This window comes from Hyla sarda, chromosome 2, assembly GCF_029499605.1.
Source record: "Hyla sarda isolate aHylSar1 chromosome 2, aHylSar1.hap1, whole genome shotgun sequence".
NCBI lineage: Eukaryota > Metazoa > Chordata > Amphibia > Anura > Hylidae > Hyla > Hyla sarda.
The window spans coordinates 244,609,027-244,632,850 of NC_079190.1; the positions used below are offsets into that span (position 1 = coordinate 244,609,027).

The 23,824-nt window shown below is 41.9% G+C and overlaps 1 protein-coding gene across 3 annotated transcripts in view; it reads left to right on the forward strand.

Moving 5' to 3' along the window:
• Window positions 1-23,824, forward strand: part of REPS2 (RALBP1 associated Eps domain containing 2) — a 158,927-nt gene that overhangs the window by 78,151 nt on the left and 56,952 nt on the right. For 2 of the 3 annotated variants that reach the window (XM_056556814.1, XM_056556813.1), the window contains 3 exons: window positions 2,011-2,116; window positions 12,686-12,786; window positions 22,812-22,953. In XM_056556814.1, coding sequence (XP_056412789.1) covers window positions 2,011-2,116; window positions 12,686-12,786; window positions 22,812-22,953 — 349 coding nt within the window. The remainder of the gene's footprint in view (window positions 1-2,010; window positions 2,117-12,685; window positions 12,787-22,811; window positions 22,954-23,824) is intronic. The other variant, XM_056556815.1, reaches the window with a different exon arrangement.

The window sequence follows — 23,824 nt, forward strand, 5'->3', positions numbered from 1 at the left end:
TTCACTGCCTCTAGTCTGCCCCTCCAGTCACATTCTTGCACAATAAAGTGTAAGGACCTGACTGGAGGGGTGGGCCAGAGGTGGTGACATCACTCAGGGGGTGGGCCTTACATTCTGTGTACTCTGTAAGGACATGACTGGCAGGTGGGCTGGAGGCAATGACTTGGAAATAAGCTCAGGCCACGCCTACTGAGACAGTCTAAATCCAAAACGTAGTTATGTATCTTGTGGTTTATGTACAGTTACAGAACATTGTTTTAAGGCGCATAGTGCATAAAAATCAGCAACATTTTGCTGACACATTGCAATACATTCCCTTTAGTGCTTTAGCATACAAGGACATTTTGGACTATTCTATGTTTCCACATTTTTGTGAACTGTTTTAAAAAAGACCTTTTCTGTTCCAACATGAATGTTCCTATCCAGGCACATCCGAGGCTGCCCATTTGATTGCCACTACAATTCATGCATGCTTGAAGGGTACATTTTAATAAATTCCACTCACCTAGCAAGAGTGAAATAGAACTGCCAAAAGTTGCATATGTATGCGCAAACCCCCTGGCTTGAGCAAATATTGGCGACTTTTAGCTGATCCGCACCAGACCAAGACCTTAATAAAATCCCCCTTCCCCCTACAATCTTTTAGAAAGTCTTCCTTGAGCACAAGCTGTTATAACTGCAAAGGGGGGCAAACTCCAAATTAGTGCCTATTGATATAGAATTAGATATCCTAATAGCTCCTGTAGGTGTAATGTGTAGTTGTCTTAATACTTCTGTCCATATAACAGCTGTAAATATCTAAAATGTATATTGGGGCCAGGCACACTTTTATGATCTTTTAGGAGTGACGTGATGTGTAAAAAAAAAATTTAAGGCAAAAAAAAATTAAAAATGTATATAACAAATAAAAAAAATCACCTCTAGTTCCACAAACCACAGCTTTTTGGTCTGCTCCCTATATGTGAGGTCTGTCCAGAAAGTATCCAGCCATTTATAATGTAACAAGGACTCTTTTTGTCGGGTTGTGCACCTAAATTCTGTGTAAATTCTGAATGTGCAACAGAAAAAACTCGACAGAATCAGAAACACTGGAATTGGAGTGGAAAAAAAATCCGTACAAAATGGGCGTGGTTTTCGGGAAAAGAGGAGTGTTCCCTACATTTCCTCCAAAATCAGTCGTCTTTTCTGAAAACTACTCTGGGGTTTTCTGGGAAGAAAACCCTACACTTTAAAGCATGTATAAAGTTTCCAAAAGCAGAGTAAATTGGTAAATACCATGGGAAAAAAGGTCAGAACAGCAAAAAACACAACAAAACCTACACTCCACTCTTAGTAAATCAGGGACTTTGTGCGACACTCATGTAACCTGGCAGGCAGAGTGGTCTGGAATGAACATTCGATAACAGTAATGACCTCCCAGCACTAGTCAGTGGGGGGTGCAATATGCCATTGAGTGAGCATAAGTACTGTGTTGCCACATGGCAGAGCAAATAGAATAATCTGCATTTAGTTTTAAATTAAGCATGAACATTCCTCCATGGAAACTATGCAGATGCTTCAAATTGCTGAGGGGTTCAGGTCATGCTGAGAAGGGATATCTTGGATCCAGGAAGAAGTAACGATGAACAGGGCTGGTATACGAAAGAACAGCAACAGATATGGGATCAGGGCAGGTGAGTATGATTTATTTTTTTATGTCTAATATGCCCCCAGCCATATTTAAAAAATGTATGTCCCATGACAACCCCTTTAAAAATAAAATAAAATTGAATTAGTTCTTCAACTAAATATTTGGAATGTCCTGAAAGTTTATGTAAATTAATCAACTAATCCCCAATGTCACTTTGTATCAGATTCAACTATAACACAAATACTGGTGGACAAATTTCCTAATGTCTTTCTTCACATTTTCTGTAGACTCTGCTGTAAATTTCCAACACACTATTCATGTACATACTTTCACTGTTTTACTATAGATTAGACTTTAATTTCTCTTTTTTTTTCTTTAAGCCAGAAGCCAAGACATTTGTTACATCACCTCAGAAATCTCCTTTCTCAACATCCCCAGAATATGTGCATAGGAAAAGGCAAAGTAGTCCTGAGCACCACAGTGGAGGTGAGAGAACTGAATTAGTGAATTATTTTTCTGTTCCTAAAATTACCACATATTGGGAGCCAGCTTTATTTGCTGGCCTTTGATATGTGTAATGTTTTGGGCTGGGACCCCCCCGCGATCTCCCTGCAGCAGCCCGCATTCTATGCGTAGCTGCATCTGCAGTTTCAGAAACCGCCGGGCTTCCGAGACGGGGACGTGATGTCACACCAGCCCGGCGGTTTCTGAAACTGCAGACGCAGCTATGCATAGAATGCGGGCTGCTGCAGGGAGATCGCGGGGAGTCCCAGCAGTGGGCCCCCCATGATCAGACATCTTATCCCCTATCCTTTGGATAGGGGATAAGATGTTTTTGCCCGGAATACCCCTTTAAGGGTCCCTTAAAGCTCAGTGGACTATATAGAGTCTATATATTTTTGCCTGGTCTGAGAGGCAAGAAAGTCATGTGACCCTGATGTCAGTCTTATTATTTGATGTATAGGTGAGAAAACCTTCAAATGTAAGTTAGAGCCCAGAAGGGCAGGTATTTATTTTCTGGTATTTTTTTTTTTTTTGCATTTGTTTTATGCTAAATAGTGCCTGCACAAGTCTTTTTTTTTGGACTAACTAAAGCCAAGTTTGAACTTGAAGCTGTAAAATCTGTAAGGTGTCATTGCCAACCACACCCCACATGCACAGGTCCCAACAGAATATATCTACCGTACATCTATTAGTAAATATGTGTAATAGAGCTACTTTGGTGCAACAGAATAAACTGAGAGAAAGTTTAAATAATTCTGTATCAGCACGGTTACTGAAATAGAAAAACAAATTGCCTCTATATCATTTTTGTAACTGTGCAACCACCCCTGTATTTAGTTTCAGAGGTGCACAATCAGTTGCCTGCACTGGCCCTATTTTTGGCCTCCATTCTGCTGAGCAGACATAGGTGTTTGCACTGGCAGATGATCAGATGATCTCTAACTACAGAGGAAACGCTCATTGGATAATATTGGTACTTGTCACACACTTAAAGACTGTCTGTGTGATAGGAGCCTGCATTAAAGTAAATTGTTTATTTTAAAGGGGTTGTCCACAGAAAAAAACTACCTGTGTATGGTATTAAAAAGTATAATAATGCTTACTAACATAATGCTATTAATCTTAGTGCAAAGGCCTTCCACTACAGCCTTCCCTTGTAACCTGTGACATCACGTCACGGGCTTTGAAAGCAGTCTCCGACTCTCCTTCTCTCTCCCTTCCAGTCAGCATGGGACAAGACCCGTGATGTGAAGAGGAGTATTACTATTCATTATATTTATGACTCATTAAATGAGGCAACAGGGAGCTTGTTCTGATGGAAACTATTATGACCGACAACAGGCTCCCCTGCTGCCTTGTGTAATGAGTCATAAATATAATGAGTAGTAATATCAGCTCCCCCTTCACATCACTGGTCTTGTCCCATGCTGACAGGGGGGAGGAGGGATGGAGCAGATTGATTGATTGTACAAGGAAAAGTGCATAGCTGATCAGATATGGAATATCTCTGCACAATGGTTATTAACATTATATATAATTAAGTTGCTTTATTATACTTTTGGACACCATACACAGGTTGTTTCTTTCGCCTGACAATAACTTTAACCATATTTTGTTTTTGTTTTTAAATTTTTGGTAAGTTTTTTTTTAATTATGCATTTTACAATCTGTTTTACTACATATATATATATATATATATATATATATATATATATATATATTTATTTTTTACATTATGGTGCATAATTGATTGATGGAATACATTATAAAATGTATTATATTTTCATGCTCTATCACATACTGAAAGTTACTTTAAACGGGTACTCCAGTGGAAAACATTATTTATTTATTTTAAATCAACTGGTGCCAAAAAGTTAAACAGATTTGTAAATGACTTCTATAAAAAAATCTTTACCCTTCCAGTACTTTTAAGCAGCTGCTACAGAGGAAATTCTTTCCTTTTTTTAATTAATTTTTTGTCTTATCCACAGTGCTCTCTACTGACACCTGATGCCCGTATCAGTAACTGTCCAAAGCAGCATAGGTTTGCTATGGGAATTTTCTCCGGCTCTGGACAGTTCCTGATACGGGCATCAGGTGTCAGCAGAGAGCACTGTGGACAAGACAAAATATAAATTCAAAAAGAAAAGAATTTCCTCTGGCTAAAAAATACTGGAAGGGTAAAGATTTTATAATAGAAGTAATTTACAAATTTGTTTAACTTTCTGGCACCAGTTCATTTAAAAAAAAATAATAATTCTACCGGAGTACCCCTTTAAATGACAGTGCCCATTTAATGCCCGAGCTATTTTTTTATTTTGCCATTGTGGCCTTTCAAGTGCCAAACTTTTTTATTTTTCTTTGAACAAAGCCATATGAGGGATTGTCTTTTGTGGGACGAGTTCTATTGTTTAATGCATCCATTTTGGAATTTGATTCATATATCTTATTGGTTAATCTTTATTAATTCTTTTTTGTGCTGGTCAAATGGGAAAAAATTATTTTGTCATTCATTTTTTGCATTTTGAATTTATACCGCTCACAAAAAATAACATTACAGCGTCATTCTGTGGGTCAGTTAAATCACAATACCAATTTTTTATAGTTTTTTTTTTTACTACATTTCCATAACTTTTTTTATAATAATATTTTTAATAAGAGACTCTCTCTCAAAAAAGGAAATCTTAAAAAAGTGTTCAGAAATTAAAACACAAATCTCTCTGTCAGTCTCTATCTATTGCCCGTCTCTTTCCTTTAAATAAGTGTGTACTTTGGTCATAAAGCTTTGTATTTTATGGTAAAGGTAAATACAGTGTTATACTGTATTTATTGTGCTTGGAGATTACCCTTACTGTAAATTACGAGAGATTAGATGTGAAGAATTATTCTATATTATTTATAAATACTGTCAGAGTTTTTGTAGGCTTGCTGTACAGCAGACAGCAGGTCCATGCTTGTAGAGAATAGTCTAATTATAGTGTCACTGGATTTATCCGCCTATAATTTGATTACAACATGGAAGCATTTTTACAATTTCCTCAAGTAATTACAATATTAAAGGATTTTGTCAGTCCGCATTTATTCACTTATTCATTATGTTCTTTTTACAGCATACTAAAGTCATTAAGTAAACTGACTAGTCTTTTTCCTGTGCTTTGGTACAACATGTCTTATATATTATTAGATCATTTCTACACTAATACTATTTAGTGCTTTATGGACAAAAATAATTAGCTTTTTACAACAAAATATCTTGTGCATAGTAAAAAAGAAAAAACTTACAAAAGGAAAGGCTAGCTGAGAAAATATTCTATACATAAACTGCTGACTAATACCGAGCAAAAAGCTAGGCACTGCTTATTGTTGGTGAGGGTAAAGGTTCATGGTGCAGCTACCTACAAAGACCCCATTGTATGCAATGGCCAGTGGCTGGGGTTTCTGCTTTGTGACCCTAATATAGATTCCTTCGGGACACTTAGTAGAAAATATTATGTACACCACAATGGAGGATGTTCAGTACAAAAGAAAGTGTTGTTGATTTTATGATCCAGTTGTGTGTTGGGTATGTGGACTGTATTCATCGGTATGTGGGTACAGGTCCCAATGGTCATCTCTATTGACAATAAGGGCACTTTTAATAAGAACACTCCTTAAATTTAGTGGCTATTTCTATGAGAGGATGGATAAATCTGTCAATCATTCTTCCAGTCTATTTCCTTTGTGACACGTACAGTAGGTAGGAGTAGTGTTGCTCGCGAATATTCGCAATTCGAATTTTAATCGCGAATATCGCATATTCGCGAATTCGCGAATATTCGCGAATATAGCGCTATATATTCGTAATTACGAATATTCGTTTTTTTTTTATTTATTTTTTTTCCCAGTACACATCACAGTGATCATCCCTCTCTGCTTCCAGCTTATGTGGTGTAAGAAGGCTCTAATACTACTGTGTGAGACTGGTGTGCGAATTTTCGCATATGAGAATTTTCGCATGTGTTAATTTTTGTATATTCAAATTTTCGCATGCGCTAATATTCGCATATGCGAAAATAAAACGAGACTATTACGAATATGCGAATATTCGCGAATATGACGAATATTCGTCCATATATTCGCGAATATTCGCGAATTCGAATATGGCCTATGCCGCTCAACACTAGGTAGGAGATTAGCAGCAATTTTCCTCAAGATGCTCCTGCAGGGGTTGTATGGTACCACTAGGGACACCATGCTGTAATTTTCTTCAGTTTGTAACCCACTGGAATCCTTGTGCCTTAGGTTAAGTGCACATTGCCTTCAGTTTTGTTCAGGGAGCTCTGTAATAGACTCTGTTCAGGTTCCCAAAACGGAGCTGAACAGCTGTTGCACAACGGACACCAACAGGTCCTGATGGGTCCAGTTGACCTGAAAAGGGGCCATTGGGTTTCTGTCTAATGCCCACTGTTTTTCGGGAGTTGAGCAGAGAAAAAAAATGATTTGCAGTATTTTTTCCACTGGTAAACGCCCATCATTTGAACAGATTACGCAAACAGAGCTTCCCTGAACAGAGCTTGATGCTGATGTGCCCACAGCCTTAATGGGTCTGTTCACTTATAACCAATGTGCCTACAGCCTTAATGGGTCTGTTCACTTATAACCAATGTGCCTACAGCCTTAATGGGTCTGTTCACTTATAACCAATGTACGTCCTGATGAGCTGGTACATAACGCACCAGGACGTACATTTACGTCCTATACATAACCGCGAGCATCGGAGTGATGCTCGGGTCATGCGCGGCATGTCCCGGCTGCTGATAGCAGCCAGGGACCCACTGGTAATGGCGGACATCTGCGGTCGCGCGGATGTCCGCCATTAACCCCTCAGATGCTGTGATCAATACAGATCACGGCATCTGTGGCAGTGCGGTCACTAAAATGGATGATCAGATCGCCCGCAGCGCTGCCGCGGTGATCAGATCATCCAGGATGGCAGATGGAGGTCCCCTCACCTGGCTCCGCTGCCTTCCACGGGTCTACTGCTCTGGTCTGAGATCGAGCAGACCAGAGCAGAAGATGACCCATAATACTGATCAGTGCTATGTCCTATGCATAGCACTGAACAGTATTAGCAATTAGCAATCGAATGATGTCCTATGGGGACTATTAAAGTGTAAAAATAAAAAATAAAAAAGTAAAAAAAATTTGAAAAACCTTTATAAAAAATGTATTAAAAGTTTTATATAAGCAAATATGGTATCAATAAAAAGTACAGATCATTGCGCAAAAAATGAGCCCTCATACCACCACTTATATGGAAAAATGAAAGTTATATGTCTTCAAAATAGGGGGATTTTAAACGTACTAATTTGGTTAATTGCGATTTTTTTAAAGCGCAACAGTAATAGAAAAGTATGTACTCATGGATGTCATTTTAATCGTATTGACTCATAGAATAAAGAACACATGTCATTTTTATCGTAAATTGTACGGCGTGAAAACGAAACCTTCCAAAATTTGCAAAATTACGGTTTTCTTTTTAATTTCCCAACACAAATAGGAAAGGGCTCACGCCCCTTCCCATAGATTTGCATTGAGGGGACGGGCGTGATGTCACACGGGGGTGGAGCCCTGATGTCACGGACTTCCGTTCCCGCAGTCACGACTCAGACCCTCCAGTGCTTCCGCACAAAAAACAGGTGGGTGCCGCATGCAATACTGCGGGGGTCCCCAGCGGCGGGACCCCCGAGATCAGACATCCCCTATGGATAGGGGATAAGATGTCTAGGGTGGGAGTACCCCTTTAAGGCCCAAATGGACTTAAGAGTCCTTAAGGGGTGAAAAGGACACTTCCACAGATAGGGGGGGGGGGTGTTCTGAAAGCTTGCAAATACAGTGAAACTTTTCATGAAAACCACATCTTTGAGAAAACCACTGTATTAGATTTTCAATTTCCCTATTATGAGAAGTGTCCCCCCACCCCGAAGGAGAAAACTTTTTTTTTGTCATTGTGGGTGATTGTGTCAAAGAAGTTTCACTGTATAATTTTTCTAGTTAGCCAAATAAAAGTATCACTCCCACAATACTTTCCTCTTTTTTTGACACAAAAGTATAACATTGCAATTAAAAATAGAAACCCTCTGGGAAACAATGCAGCGTTCAGCGTTCTACGTATATGATGTCAGCTTGCGAAGGTCTCACAGTGAGCTTCCTTCCTGCACTCAGTATAAACAATTGAAGTGTTTTTACAAAGGTATAAAAACAGATACAAAACCAGAGAAGAGTACATGAGCCTCAGACTATTTTAAAGTTCAAAGTAACTATGGGGAAAGTTTATGTTTTCATGTGTTACATTGTATAAAACATTGTTTGCAGCATGTAGTCTGGTTTAAAGAAGCACAGTCATCATGTTCACCTACATTAAACCCAATACACTGTGTTATAGTGTGGGTGAACAGGAGACCGATGCGGGGTCTCTGATTAACCCCTTAAAGGGGTACTCTGCCCCTAGACATCTTACCCTCTATCCTTTGGGGGATGTCAGATCGCCGCGGTCCCGCTGCTGGGGACCCTCGGGATCACCACTGCGGCACCACGCTATCATTACAGCACGGAGCGAGTTCGCTCTGTGTATAAAGACGGGCGATACAGGGGACGTAACAGCGTAACGTCATGGCTCCGCCCCTCGTGACATCACGGCCCACCCCCTTAATGCAAGTCTATGGCAGGGGGCATGATGACCGCCACGCCCCCTCCCATAGACTTGTATTGAGGGGGCGGGCCGTGATGTCATGAGGGGCGGAGCCGTGACGTAACAATGCTCCGGCCCCTGTATTGCCCGTCATTACGCGGGACCCCGGCGATCTGACATCTTATCCCTATCCTTTGGATAAGGGATAAGATGTCAAGGGGCGGAATACCCCTTTAAGGACTCAGCATTTTCCCCTTTTTGCATTTTCATTTTTTCCTCATCACCTTCTAAAAATCATATAACGCTTTAAATTTTGCACATAAAATTCCATATGATGGCTTATTTTTTGCACCACCAATTTTGCTTTGCAGTGACATTAGTCATTTTACCAAAAAATCCACGGCAAAACGGAAAAAAAATTCATTGTGCAACAAAATTGAAGAAAAAATTGTCATTTTGGGAGCTTCCGTTTCTAAGTAGTAAATTTTTCGGTAAAAATGACACCTTCTCTTTATTCTGTAGGTCCATACGGTTAAAATGACACCCTACTTATATAGGTTGGATATTGTCGTACTTCTGAAAAAAATCATAACTACATGCAGGAAAATTAATATGTTAAAAATTCTCATCTTCTGACCCCTATAACTTTTTTATTGTTTTGCGTATGGGTCGGTATGAGGGCTCATCTTTTGCGCCGTGTACTGAAGTTTTCATCGGTACCATTTTTGTATTGCTTGGACTTTTTGATCGCTTTTTATTAATTTTTTATGATATACAAAGTAACCAAAAATACGCTATTTTGGACTTTGGAATGTTTTTGCGCGTACGCCATTGATCATGCGGTTTAACAGCTGTAGCTCAGGCTTGGAGCAATCAAACTCAGATCGGACGTGACGGAGCAAGGTAAGGGGACCTCCGCTCACGTCCTAGCTGATCGGGACATCACAATTTTAGTCCCGATCAGCCCGACTGAGCTGCCGGGAAGCTTTTACTTTTGTTTTAGACGTGGCGATCAACTTTAATTGCTGCGTCTAAAGGGTTAATAGTTAATACTGATCGTTGTGCCGTGGGCTATTAGCCCAGGGTCCCGGCTATCATAAGCCGCCGGGACCGACCCGTTATGATGTGGGGTCACGGCGTGACCCCGTTTTAAATACTGAGACCAGGCGCAGGGCATACAGGTACGCCCTGCGTCCTTAAGAGGTTAAGATACGTACCTGCAGCCCGGAGCGGTGTCCCTCTGAAGATCCACTTCTTTCTTCAGTGAATTGCTCGCTGGAGGCGGGCCCGCCGGGGGAATTTGAATATTCACGGGTGCTGGTCACGTAAGCGCTCAATAGGTGCAAGAACTCACGTGACCAGCGCCCATGAATATTTTGATTCACCCGGCGGGCCCGCCTCCCGTACGCAAATCACCAAAGAAAGAGGTGGACCTTAAGAGGGACACCGCATCGGTCTCCTGTTCACCTGCACTATAACCCCGTGTATCGGTTTTAGTGTGGGTGAACAGGATGACCATTTTCCTTTAATATGTAATATTGAGATACATCTTGATGGTTATTTTAGGAATAGTTGGATCTGTTTGAAAGCAAAACCAAATCCGACATGGAGTGTAAGGCCCTTTTCACATTGATCTTTTTCCCATAAACATATATATATATATATATATATATATATGTATATATATTTTTTTTTTCAGCTCAAATGTATAGTCTACTGTAAGTCTTTTGGTCTATTCAGGAAATAGACCAAAAGTTGTCACTCTCAGGTTATTTTCATTAAAGTTCAATGGCTCACCGCTGGTTTGCACAGTATATATTAGCATTGTTTTTTTACTGGTATTCAGCTATATGTTGACTGTGTAGCAATAGACAAAAAAATTGATTAGAATGGAGGGACCCACGGCAGATGAGATGTAAGATTTCTAAGATACATCAGTTGTTCAATGCATTCTTTTCATGTTCTACCGGATTCACCATACACATGCACACTTGACTTGCCCAAGCATGCATGCTTATTTCAGTGGTAAAAAAGAAAAAGCTGCTTCCAGAAATTGCCAACAGTAGCTTATCTCATTCCAAGGGAAAAAAGAATTGGTATTCCAAAAAGTATCTGTCATCAATCCATATTTTCTAAACTAACTCAGATTATATTCCCTAACTACTCCGAACACCCCTCCTGCCCTTAAAAAAAATTTCTGAGCTTAAAAAGTTCTGGATCATACCTTTTCCCTTGCTCACATTGTGTGAGCTCCCCGGCCGGAGAAAGTGGGGGTTCCTCAGCAGGCGTGACATCACTGAAGCCTGTGAGAGCTGTGCCTCGCCATGCCCCACTCACACTTCCTGAGTTTGATCTCCTGCCAGACCGGGAGGAGACCAAACTAACTGTTTGACTTGCAGCATGGAACAGAACAGAGCCACCTAGTGGCCATTTTTTCAATCACATTAAAAACATATAAAGGTTAAGAATTTTATTAGCAAGTAAACAGCAAAGTGTCTTATAATTACATAAGGAACAATATATTAAAAGTTTAGTTTGGTGACAGTACACTTTAAAATATCAAAGCAGAGTTGCAATCCTCCTATATGGGTTTGGACATCTTTTACGTGCATGGGCAGATTTATGTCTTTAGACACACAAAATTGGCTGAATTTGACCATTTAAGGGGTGTTTAAGTTTTAGATCGTAGGGGGTCGGAGCGCTGTTTACCCCCCCCCCCTGTACAGGATCCCCGGCTCTCCCCTGGAGTGGCACATCACAACCCCTGCCTGAAGTTGCCATGCCCCCTCCACATATCTCTATGGGAGAGCTGTTCGGCTATCTTCGGCTCCCACATAGAGATATATGGAGGGGGCATGGCGGCCTCCACCTCTTGGGGCCCCGTACAGAAGATTGCGGGAGGGATATGTTTTTTTGCTTAACTAGGGGTCCATGGGAATCTCGTAGCTGCTTAATGCCACCATCCTAATAAATTACAACATTTCGGGAGATAACGTTGTCTTTACCAAGCTAGTTTTATTAAGACAGTCTTATCTGTCAAATGTTGCACTTAATGGAGATGTGGCATACATAAAGCAGCTAAAGATGGCCCTGGACATGCTGTCATCTTCTTTTTCTTGGCCATAAATTTAATAGGCAGACAACCCCTTCTATTGGTTCTGGGCGGAACAGGGAACTTTAGTGCTGGCTCCTCATCTGAAACCTCATCCACTTTGCTGTATTGTTAGACTGGGTTTGCACTATGGAATTTCTGGTGCAGTAGAATCCTAATGGGATTCCGTTGCACAGTGCACACTATGAAATTTCAACAGCAATTCACTGGCAATGTCCACACGGTCCTAGGGCTAACTGATAACCAAATTAGTCGGTAACGGACAAATCTTCACCCGGAATATTTATGGCTTAGAGATTCCATAGTGTGAACCCAGCCTACACTAAACTTCTTCATTAAACATGTGCAGTATTTCATTCAGATGTTACTATACTCTGAAACCACTTAAAAAAATACATCCACTTACTAGAGCTGTTGGCAGTCACATAGTGTGCCCTTCCAGATGTTCTGAGCCAACTTAATAGAGATGGTGCTTTATTGCCTAAAGTACTGCAGTTCTAATAAATTGACTGTATGTCACACACATGCAACATGAAGTCTATAAAAATGCATCTAGCATTTCGTTTTATACTATCGTATCATCTAGAATGAATTTTTTTTACACCTCAATGATCAAAAATGCGTTTTTCCAGGAGTGAAGGGGTTAAGTGACTTTTTGCAGCCTTCTATTGCTTTAAATTCAGTTAATTACCACTCGGAGCCTTGTAACCATGCAACAGCAGCCTGTGAGTCACATGACCGATTCTTCTTTATTATTCCCTCTCTGCAGCAGCATACGAGACTAGACAACCTGCTCTACTTCAGCAGGATGGACACTTGCCGCTGAACTATGGAAGCCAACCTGCACCTCTGCAGTCTTCTATTAGCCGGGTAAGACTATATGATCAGATAAGCAAAATGTCTAAGTCAATGCAGCAAGCTTGTGTTAGATTCTACAGCATGCACTGCATATGTATATTTAGATTATAGGGGCTTCTGCTGTCACCATAGCTCGCTTGGCTAAAACTGCAGCACTTGGATTCTTTCTTCAGTTTTCTAGGAATCCACCATTATAAATAATTCCTGCTCATTGTGGAATGTAAAGATGGAATAAGATTATGGAGAAGGAAGGTTGGCTGTGAACATTGCAGCAGCAAATACTCATCTATTCTATAGGCTTGTAGCAGTGACTAGCAATGCATCCATCACCTCAGCCTGCTGTCATTATCACGTTTAACTATATATCTCATAACCGCAATGCACACAATACAGCAAGATCGTAGGTAATGGGGTGGGAAAAGGATAAAGTTGTACATGAACGTTATGTAGTTACACATGCCACCAATCATTTAGATACCATGACATTCTTACATCCTATGGAAATACAGGTTTAAATATGTCATTGTCCTCTTATTTGTCGTTAAAATCTGACCATTTAAAAACCTCTTAAAATGATCTTGTGTGTTGTCAGTGGTTATGGATAGATAACACAGCTTGTAAAAAAAAATATATATATATAAAAGACAGACAAGATTCTCAGCTTGCATGCTACAAAAGAGTTAAACTGCTTTTTTAATTAAATATAAAAACTGCAACATATAGATTGTAATGCACTTTGATTGCACGTGCACTTTATATTTTTATGCACCTTATTTGATTGTCTGTACTTATATTTGACATGTATCACCCTATATATCTTGATGTGATCACTATCATTTGGCTTGAGAAGGGTATTGAGAACACCGAAACGTCGCACTTGCCTGTTTATGGAATAAAAGTCACTTTTTATTTTTGATACTCCGTAGTGCTGTGGTCCTCCTTTTGTTGCTTATAAAAAAAAAGGCAACATATAGATTTTATATAGGTTGCTAAATTATTACAATGAAATGTAAGGATGGATTTATGCATACATAATTTACAGATCAGACATTGCTGTAGGGTTAGTATACTGAATAAAATAAAGAATAAACTGATACTTAAAAATCATTACTTAATACAAATCTTTACTTAATACATAATGTGGAAATGATCAATTTATAAACATCATAATATGCACCCTACACATCCAGTGAAGAATATGCAGTATATATGTATGTAAAGTTCTGCAGAATATCATGGTACCCTATCTTCTTATTATTATTATTACTGGGCTCTATTCACACTATGGTCTTGGATTCCTTTCTATTCATGCAGTCAAAAACCAGAGCAAAAATCCAGTCCTATTGGGATGAATTTACTATTGTGTTGCCCAATTAAAATTTTGCTACTATTTGTGTTTATAAATTTTGGTTGGTTTATTTATTTATTTAGTTAACATAAGGGCAATGTTTCATTGTTTTGATGTGAAAGCTTTCAAATTTGCTTTCGAGATACCCTTTGTATTGGTATGGGGTGTAGGTTGTGCTAAAAACAGTAAATAAAGGTTGTAGCATGACTCTTAGAGCATCTGAGTGTGCATGTTTTAGATAAGGGAAAAAGCCCCTGCCAAGCACTGTGAGGATAAAGGATTGACCTACAGCAAAAATCTGTCTGCAGCATTTTCTGCCAAAAAATAAAATTAAAATAAAATACAAAAAAAAAAACAATAAAAAAATGTGTAAAAGGCCTACGTTTGTGTAAAATGTGCCAACGCCTTTAAAATATTCATCTCCTGAGGAGCCCCCTCTTCCATTCCTGTTCATAAATGCTTTGTAGAGGAGGGCTGAGCATTTTATCATTTGTTGACAATTTTGTCTGTCCTCATGGCTTGCATCTATTACCAAGTACTGCTGCAATTTAAAGCCCTTACCAGACTCCTGGGTAGTTACCCAAGTTGGAAAATGCTTTTTAAATTTCCTAAAATGCTTTTTTTTTTTTTTTGCCACGTATCATAAAAGCAAAGTTTACAAAGGTTGACAAGAAACCTTAGTAGACAGCTATAGATGCCTCCCTTTAATAGAAATGCATGTAAAATGATATATAAACAAAATATACTTTAATTCCTTTTGTACAACCTCTAAGATAATTTTTTATTGAAAAAATCATAAAAGAATAAAGTGCCTAAAAAAACATCTGTCTGTTTCCCAGCTTTTATTTCTTACACTTCTCTGGTAAAGTGTAAACTGAGCTTGGTTTCTATGTGCAACGAAGATAGTTTTTCTTTTAGACACGTGATATTTCTGCCCTAATGACTATCTTGTTTTACATTTTGTCGTGGCCACCGTTGTGGCCAGAAGTTTTGAAACGTAAGCGTTTTGAGACACAAATTTAGTTTTTCACAAGGTTTGCTGCTTCAGTATTTTTATATATTTTTAGTTAGATGTTTTTATGGTATACTGAAGTACAAATATAAGCATTTTATGCGTTTTTTTTTTTTTTTTTCAAATCATATTGACAAATGTATCACATTTATTTAAAGATTCAATGTTTACAGTGTTGACCTTTTTTTGACTTCTACACTTCTCTCTGGTATGCTAGATATTAGCTTCTGGGCCGATTCCTGACTGATGACAACCCATTTTTGTCATGTCAGTGCTTAGAGTTTATCACAATTTCTGTATTTATGAGTATTTTATGAGGACTGACCACAGGGTCTCAATGATAATGACATCCGTTTTCTTACCACATACCCAAAATTTCAATGTTTTTTCACACAGCTTAGTTATCAGTTTTGCCTTGCAACATGGTGCTCCATCATGCTGGAAAAAGCTAAATCATCTTTGATCGTTGGGAGATGTTGCTCTTTGAGGGTGTTTAGCTACCGGAATGTGCCAGGACTGTCTCCTATAGAGGATTCAGCTACAGGATCGGTTCAACATCAGTGTAGAGCTTGCTCAGGAATGGCAGCAGGCAGTTGTCAATGTATCTGCATGCACAGTGAGACTAAGGCCATGTTCATATGTCAGAATTTCTGTGTCGGATTCCACATTGGAATTCGGCACAGAAATTCCGCTGCAACAGTGTCCCGTTGAATTCAACTGCTGTCTTCTGCCCTGCTTCTAGGCTGCAGGCAGCTCCTTTTTGCAGCAATTAGAGGCCAAGAACGTCTCCACTTTTGGGACTCACACAATGACATCATTCATTGTAAGCATCCTGGAGGAAGAGATGATTCCACCCTCTGGTGGCCTTAGGCATGATGCTGCCTGCGGCCCAGAGACCTCAAAGCCTAGGATGGGCTCGGATGCCTGTGGCAGTGCTAAGCCACAGGCATCCTAATGTGTCCTGTTACCATCTTTTCTACCAGAATGCTTTGGTAGCCCTGGCAGGTTCCTACAGCCCCCCGATTGGGAACCACTGCCTTTAGACTACAGTTTCACTGGATTAATGTCCTACTAGCAGCAAATACATTCCCGCATATGAACGCTTAATACATTTTAGAAACAGACTGATAATTCACCTGTGGGATTGTCTCAAAAAGTAGAGTCATAAGAGAGAAGGAATCATATCTTCTTCCACGGGATTCCTAGTGAATTGCATAAATGATAATAACTCTTAAAATATAGTGTTCCCAAAGAAAGAGGAATTTGCACTCCTGAATGACTTACGTTACTCTTCTCTTTCATTCGTGCAGCTGATACCCATTTTATTATATTAGATTTAACCTTCTTAAATTTATAGTGCATAACTTTACAGCTGCTTTATAAATGCCATACACTTGCCAAAAACTTTATTTTATTTCTGGTAAAACGCATGAACGTCAACTAAATTATATTTAACGTCTGGTATACTTTAGTTGATTTATGGCTATATATATGTGCTTTCTTAGAGATTGTTATAACTGAATCCTTTTCGCTTGTTTGAAGGGGTGGGGGGGGGGATAGAAGAAAATCCTTTAAACCACATGTATTATCAGACCTTCTGCTGAAAAAGACTGGGCTATATCAGTACCTCCTATGACTCTTAGAAGGCGGGTAAGAACAGACCTTGTTTGTTGATTTATGAACATTATATACTACTGATGTATTCTTTATAAGATTTTTTATATGGTTATTAAGGGTTTCAGGGACAGAATTCTACATAGGAAAATCTCCTTACCTATTGCTATTTCTGTAGTTATGGATTGCTTTATTACTGAACAATAGCTTTCCAAGCTGCTGCCCATACGCAACCTTTTGCTATATAGCTGAAAATGCAGGAAAATATGGAGTTTGACCACATTAAACTATTGTCCCTGTTCTCAGATGGACAATATTGTTGGGCATTTCCAAAAACAGAAAGTCCAACTATGCCAAAGCATTTTTTTCCATTGTATGAGCTGATCTGTGCTTACTTCTTGGTACTGGAGACATTGGTTTTATTAATGCATAAGATTTGTGTCACGATGCCGGCTGGCAGGAGGTGGATCCTCTGTGCCAGAGAGGGATGGCGAGGACCGTGCTAGTGGACCGGTTCTAAGTCACTACTGGTTTTCACCAGAGCCCGCCGCAAAGCGGGATGGTCTTGCTGCGGCGGTAGTGACCAGGTCGTATCCACTAGCAACGGCTCACCTCTCTGGCTGCTGAAGATAGGCGCGGTACAAGGGAGTAGGCAGAAGCAAAGTCGGACGTAGCAGAAGGTCGGGGGCAGGCGGCAAGGTTCGTAGTCAGGGGAGATAGCAGAAGTTCTGGTACACAGGCTTTAAACACACCAAACGCTTTCACTAGGCACAAGGGCAACAAGATCCGGCAAGGAAGTGCATGGGAGGAGGTTAGATATAGTCAGGGACCAGGTGGAAGCCAATTAAGCTAATTGGGCCAGGCACCAATCATTGGTGCACTGGCCCTTTAAGTCTCAGGGAGCTGGCGCGCGCGCGCCCTAGAGAGCGGAGCCGCGCGCGCCAGCACATGACAGCAGGGGACGGGAACGGGTAAGTGACCTGGGATGCGATTCGCGAGCGGGCGCGTCCCGCTGTGCGAATCGCATCCCCAACGGCCATGACAGAGCAGCGCTCCCGGTCAGCGGGACTGACCGGGGAGCTGCAGGGAGAAAGACGCCGTGAGCGCTCCGGGGAGGAGCGGGGGCCCGGAGCGCTAGGCGTAACTGTACCCCCCCCCCTTAGGTCTCCCCTTCTCTTTGTCCGGTAACTGCCTCCCCTGGGATGAGGACACCGGGAAAGGATGGAGGGATTCCTCAACGGCAGGCAGAACAGCAGGAGTAGGAATGGGGAGAGAGGGCAGAGGGCGAGACCTGGCACGGGGCAGTGTGACACCAGGACGAGGGCCATGAGGGGACACAGAGGCTTGCCTGATGGGACTGGGAGGGGGGGAGAGGCATTTCCTGTGGCAGGCAGAGTCCTTAATGACCTTAGGGGGACCGGATACAGGAGGAACCACAGGGTCACGGCAGGGAGTACTGGGAACCGGTTGAAGGCAGTCCTTGGAACAAGAGGGACCCCAACTCTTGATCTCCCCAGTGGACCAATCCAGGGTTGGGGAATGGTGTTGAAGCCAGGGTAGTCCAAGGAGAACTTCAGAAGTGCAATTAGGAAGGACAAAAAATACAACTTCCTCGTGATGAGGTCCGATGCACATTAGGAGGGGCTCCGTGCGGTAACGCACGGTGCAATCCAACCTGGCTCCGTTGACCGCGGAAATGTGGAGTGGCTTGACAAGACGGGTCACCGGAATGCGGAATTTATTCACTAAGGACTCCCGAATAAAATTCCCAGAAGCTCCAGAGTCCAGGCAGGCCACGGCTGAGAGGGGAGAGCTGGCTGAAGTAGAAATCCGAACAGGCACCGTGAGACGTGGAGAAGCCGACTTAGCATCAAGAGACGCCACACCCACGAGAGCTGGGTGCGAGCGTGCGTTTCCCAGACGTGGAGGACGGATTGGGCAATCCACCAAAAAATGTTCAGTACTGGCACAGTACAGACAAAGATTCTCTTCCTTACGGCGATTCCTCTCTTCCAGGGTCAGGCGAGACCGATCCACTTGCATGGCCTCCTCGGCGGGAGGCCTAGGCGCAGATTGCAGTGGAGACTGTGGGAGAGGTGTCCAGAGATCTAAGTCTTTTTCCTGGCGGAGCTCTTGATGCCTCTCAGAAAAACGCATGTCAATGCGAGTGGCTAGATGAATGAGTTCATGCAGGTTAGCAGGAGTCTCTCGTGCGGCCAGAACATCTTTAATGTTGCTGGATAGGCCTTTTTTAAAGGTCGCGCAGAGAGCCTCATTATTCCAGGATAGTTCAGAAGCAAGAGTACGGAATTGTATGGCGTACTCGCCAACGGAGGAATTACCCTGGACCAGGTTCAGCAGGGCAGTCTCAGCAGAAGAGGCTCGGGCAGGTTCCTCAAAGACACTTCGAATTTCCGAGAAGAAGGAGTGTACAGAGGCAGTGACGGGGTCATTGCGGTCCCAGAGCGGTGTGGCCCATGACAGGGCTTTTCCAGACAGAAGGCTGACTACGAAAGCCACCTTAGACCTTTCAGTAGGAAACTGGTCCGACATCATCTCCAAGTGCAGGGAACATTGCGAAAGAAAGCCACGGCAAAACTTAGAGTCCCCATTAAATTTGTCCGGCAAGGACAGGCGGAGGCTAGGAGTGGCCACTCGCTGCAGAAGGGGTGCAGGAGCTGGCGGAGGAGATGGTTGTTGCTGCTGTAGCTGTGACTGTACTTGCTGTAGTTGTGACTGGAGTTGCTGTGTCATGGTGGTCAAGTACGACAGCTGGTGATCTTGTTGGGCGATCTGACGAGCTTGCTGGGCGACCAGCGTAGGGAGGTCAGCGACAACTGGCAGAGGAACTTCAGCGGGATCCATGGCCGGATCTACTGTCACGATGCCGGCTGGCAGGAGGTGGATCCTCTGTGCCAGAGAGGGATGGCGAGGACCGTGCTAGTGGACCGGTTCTAAGTCACTACTGGTTTTCACCAGAGCCCGCCGCAAAGCGGGATGGTCTTGCTGCGGCGGTAGTGACCAGGTCGTATCCACTAGCAACGGCTCACCTCTCTGGCTGCTGAAGATAGGCGCGGTACAAGGGAGTAGGCAGAAGCAAAGTCGGACGTAGCAGAAGGTCGGGGGCAGGCGGCAAGGTTCGTAGTCAGGGGAGATAGCAGAAGTTCTGGTACACAGGCTTTAAACACACCAAACGCTTTCACTAGGCACAAGGGCAACAAGATCCGGCAAGGAAGTGCATGGGAGGAGGTTAGATATAGTCAGGGACCAGGTGGAAGCCAATTAAGCTAATTGGGCCAGGCACCAATCATTGGTGCACTGGCCCTTTAAGTCTCAGGGAGCTGGCGCGCGCGCGCCCTAGAGAGCGGAGCCGCGCGCGCCAGCACATGACAGCAGGGGACGGGAACGGGTAAGTGACCTGGGATGCGATTCGCGAGCGGGCGCGTCCCGCTGTGCGAATCGCATCCCCAACGGCCATGACAGAGCAGCGCTCCCGGTCAGCGGGACTGACCGGGGAGCTGCAGGGAGAAAGACGCCGTGAGCGCTCCGGGGAGGAGCGGGGGCCCGGAGCGCTAGGCGTAACAATTTGTGTCTTTATAGAAGGGGTATTAAAGGGGTATTCCAGGATTTTTTTTATTTGACTATGCTACAGGGGCTGTAAAGTTAGGGTAGTTCATAATATAGTGTCTGTACCTGTTTGTGACGGTTTTCTCACAATTCTTCTGTGATTTTCACCCCAATATTTATTTTTAACAGCATACAAAATGACTGTTGTCTCAGATTTTTCCCAGGTTGCAATGAAACCGAGACCTGACATCACTAGTCAGCTGATGACAGGGAGCCTGTCTGCTTCAATGGGTGGAGAGAGCAATCTGTAACTAATGCAACAGCTGTAGGATTTTGAATGGATGTAGCCCATTTATGTTTCAATGGGTGGGTTGGCTGATGTGTGGGAGGGAGGAAAATGGAATTGTGGGATTTGTTGTAAAAAAAAAGAAAAGTCAAACAGGAAATTTCACAAAAAGCTAGCCACAGTATTATGGTAATTTCACAACATAGCCATTTAGCCCCAAGACAAGCGCAGATCCTTCCTAAGCATGTCCATTACTGTCTGCCAGGTACGTACTAAAATCACCTTATGCTGGATAACCCCTTTAAGGAACAAGGTAAGGGGTAATTCTTAATCATGAAGCACCCCAAAACACATTCAACCAGGGTTTCCCCTATGAACAATGGTGGTCAACATTTCTCCTATATTTGTTTTCTCCCCTGTAAACAGTGTTAGGGCTCTAGTACATGGGACAATTTTTGACCAAGATACTGCCCTGTGTAATAGGGATAGAAATCTGCCAATAAATGACCAAATGCTTGTTCATTTGCTGATTTTGCCATTTTTACCTGGCACAAAACAATCGGCTGTTGGCCGCACATCTCCAAGTGTAATAGGGGATGTGTGGCCGATGTAGGGTTGCCACCTTTCTTGGAAAAAAAATAACAGCCATGCTAATTTGCATAATTATATATACATCACATCACATGAAGCTCCGCCCATGTTCAGACACATCCTTTCACATACCAGCCCAGTGTCGGAAAATTAACCCCTCAGCCTCCAGAGTCTGGTAGTTAGGTCCACAGCAGGGGGCAGGGGTGGAATGACAACTCATGGGGACCCCGGGTAAAAGTGGATCATGCGAGGGTGCTAGGGTTGCCACCTTTCTTGCCCAAAAATACCTGCCATTCTAATGTGCATAATTAATTATGTATGCGTGACATCACATTATTCCCTCCCCCCTCTGATCCCCCTGTGCCATAATGATTGCAGTTGATTCCCCACGGGCCATACTCTTTTACTCATTTCAATTGATCCCCCCATGCCATACTCTTTTGCAGGGACAGGGCAGCGGGGCTAAGGGCGCATCATTTGATTCTTTCTGCATATTTTATGCCCGCAGGATTTAAAGCTGCAGATTTCAAAGTTAACTAAATGACTGAACACAACATCAAATCTGCAGCTTCAAATCCTGCGCAAGATACTGTAGGTGTGAATAGACACTAAAGGGTATTTTGAGTACTTTTAATGGCCTGTCCTTTGAATGTAATCACCCCACCAATCAGCTGTATGATGATGCCGCGGTATACATTAAATGACTTGAGTTTCAATACCAGGTACAGCCACTATAACCTGTACAGATCTATGCCTGGTAGGCAATGAAAAGGCCACAGTGCTTGATACCCTTCAGTCAGCTGATCCTAAGAATAAACCAACAATATTAAAGTCCTGGTAAACTCCTTTGAGGATGCCATCACACACAGAATTTTTGGGGGAAAACTGCCACAGGAGCTTTGAGCTGAAGCTAGAAGGGAATCTTTTTTTAAATGTTATTCTTGCTTATTATGTGTGGCCCTGTGACGTAACTTAATAGTTATATATTCAATCTTTCCATTCATGTTCTGTAAGGCTGTTTTTCACACTGGATTTTTGGTGCAATCTTTCCATATTTGCTGTGAAATCTCTATAACCCAACAAAGGCCAAAAGAGTGTTGTTTTAGCCTGTGGTTGATTTACATTGGAATTTACGTTTCTGTGCTGTGGCATACCATAGCGCAGTTGGCAGCAAACATTTTTTAGTTTTTTTTCAGAATTACATTGATACATTGAAGTCTACTGTATGTATGATACATTGGAGTCTGCTCTTTGTACAGTATGATTTATGTGCCTAGATGGCATCTTTCAGATATATATATATATATATATATATATATATATATATATATATATATATACCTCAGAGGTATACACTGGGGAATTCCCATAGTATACTGGATACCCCCAGTGGCCACTGGGAGATCCAGTATGAAAAGTGCCACTGCTTGATACGCTCTCTGTAGTGAATGGGTAATGGATGTTGGTAAACACTTTTTGGGCAACTGTAATGTAATCTCAGATTAATAATTATATACCGTATTTGTGATTTAGATAATGTTGATTTTGTGGCTCCCCGATGATGTCATATGTAAAGGTTTCATGCTGCAGTATTTCTAAAAAAATATTTCTGTTCACAGCAGTCACTTTCTGTGGAAAAAGAATCACAGGACAGTTCAGAGAGTTACTCCGAGGACCCCTGGAGGATAACAGAAGAACAACGAGAATATTACACTAACCAGTTCCTATCTCTTCAACCTGATCTGAATTCCTTCATTTCTGGTAAGTTACATCATCGTGTTGCTTATTTTGTTATTCATTAATAGCATCAGGTTGAATAGCTTGATTAATCTTTATTTAGTTCGTAGGGTGGAATCCTACATAGCAACCAAATAGAATATGCTTGTTGCAAACATCCAAGTTGCTAATATGAAGCAAATAACAGCACCTAACAGGGTGTTTGTATAAAAAGTGGAGAAAAAAAAATATTTCTGCATAAAATTACTTCTTACACCAGTGTTCCCCAACCAGGGTTCCTCCAGCTGTTTTTAGCATGCCTGGACAGCCTATGAATTCGGGATATAGAGCAGAATACTGAACATTAAAAAGCAGTAACTCGATTAGTTAAAGGGGTTATCCACCATAAGGTGATTTTAGTACATATCTGCCAGGCTATCTGGGTATTTCCTGTTGGAGTCAGGTCTCTTAAACTACACATCCCATAGTTCCATGTTTGTAAGTGTGAAGTTACATTCCTCCCTACCACACATCAGCCACCCCACCCATTGCAGCACAAATAAGCTCAAAAGATCAGTATTTTCTAAACAAGGTGCCTACAGCTGTTGCAAAATTTTCTCTCTGTCGCTCCACCCACTGAAGCAGGACTGGCTCCCTTTGCACACCTGACGAGCGATGTCAGGTCTCGACGCACTGCAAACTGGGAAATCCTGTGACATGAGTAATTTTGTATGCTGTTAAAAATAAATACTGGGGCGAAAATCATGTAAGAATTGCAAGACCACCGTCACACACAATTACAGACACTATTCTAGTCAAATAAAAAAAAATCCTTGAATTATCCTTTCAATTCCTTCATCCAAACTGTTTTATTACATTTCCCCAGCTAACCTATTCCATATGAACGCCTTAGAGG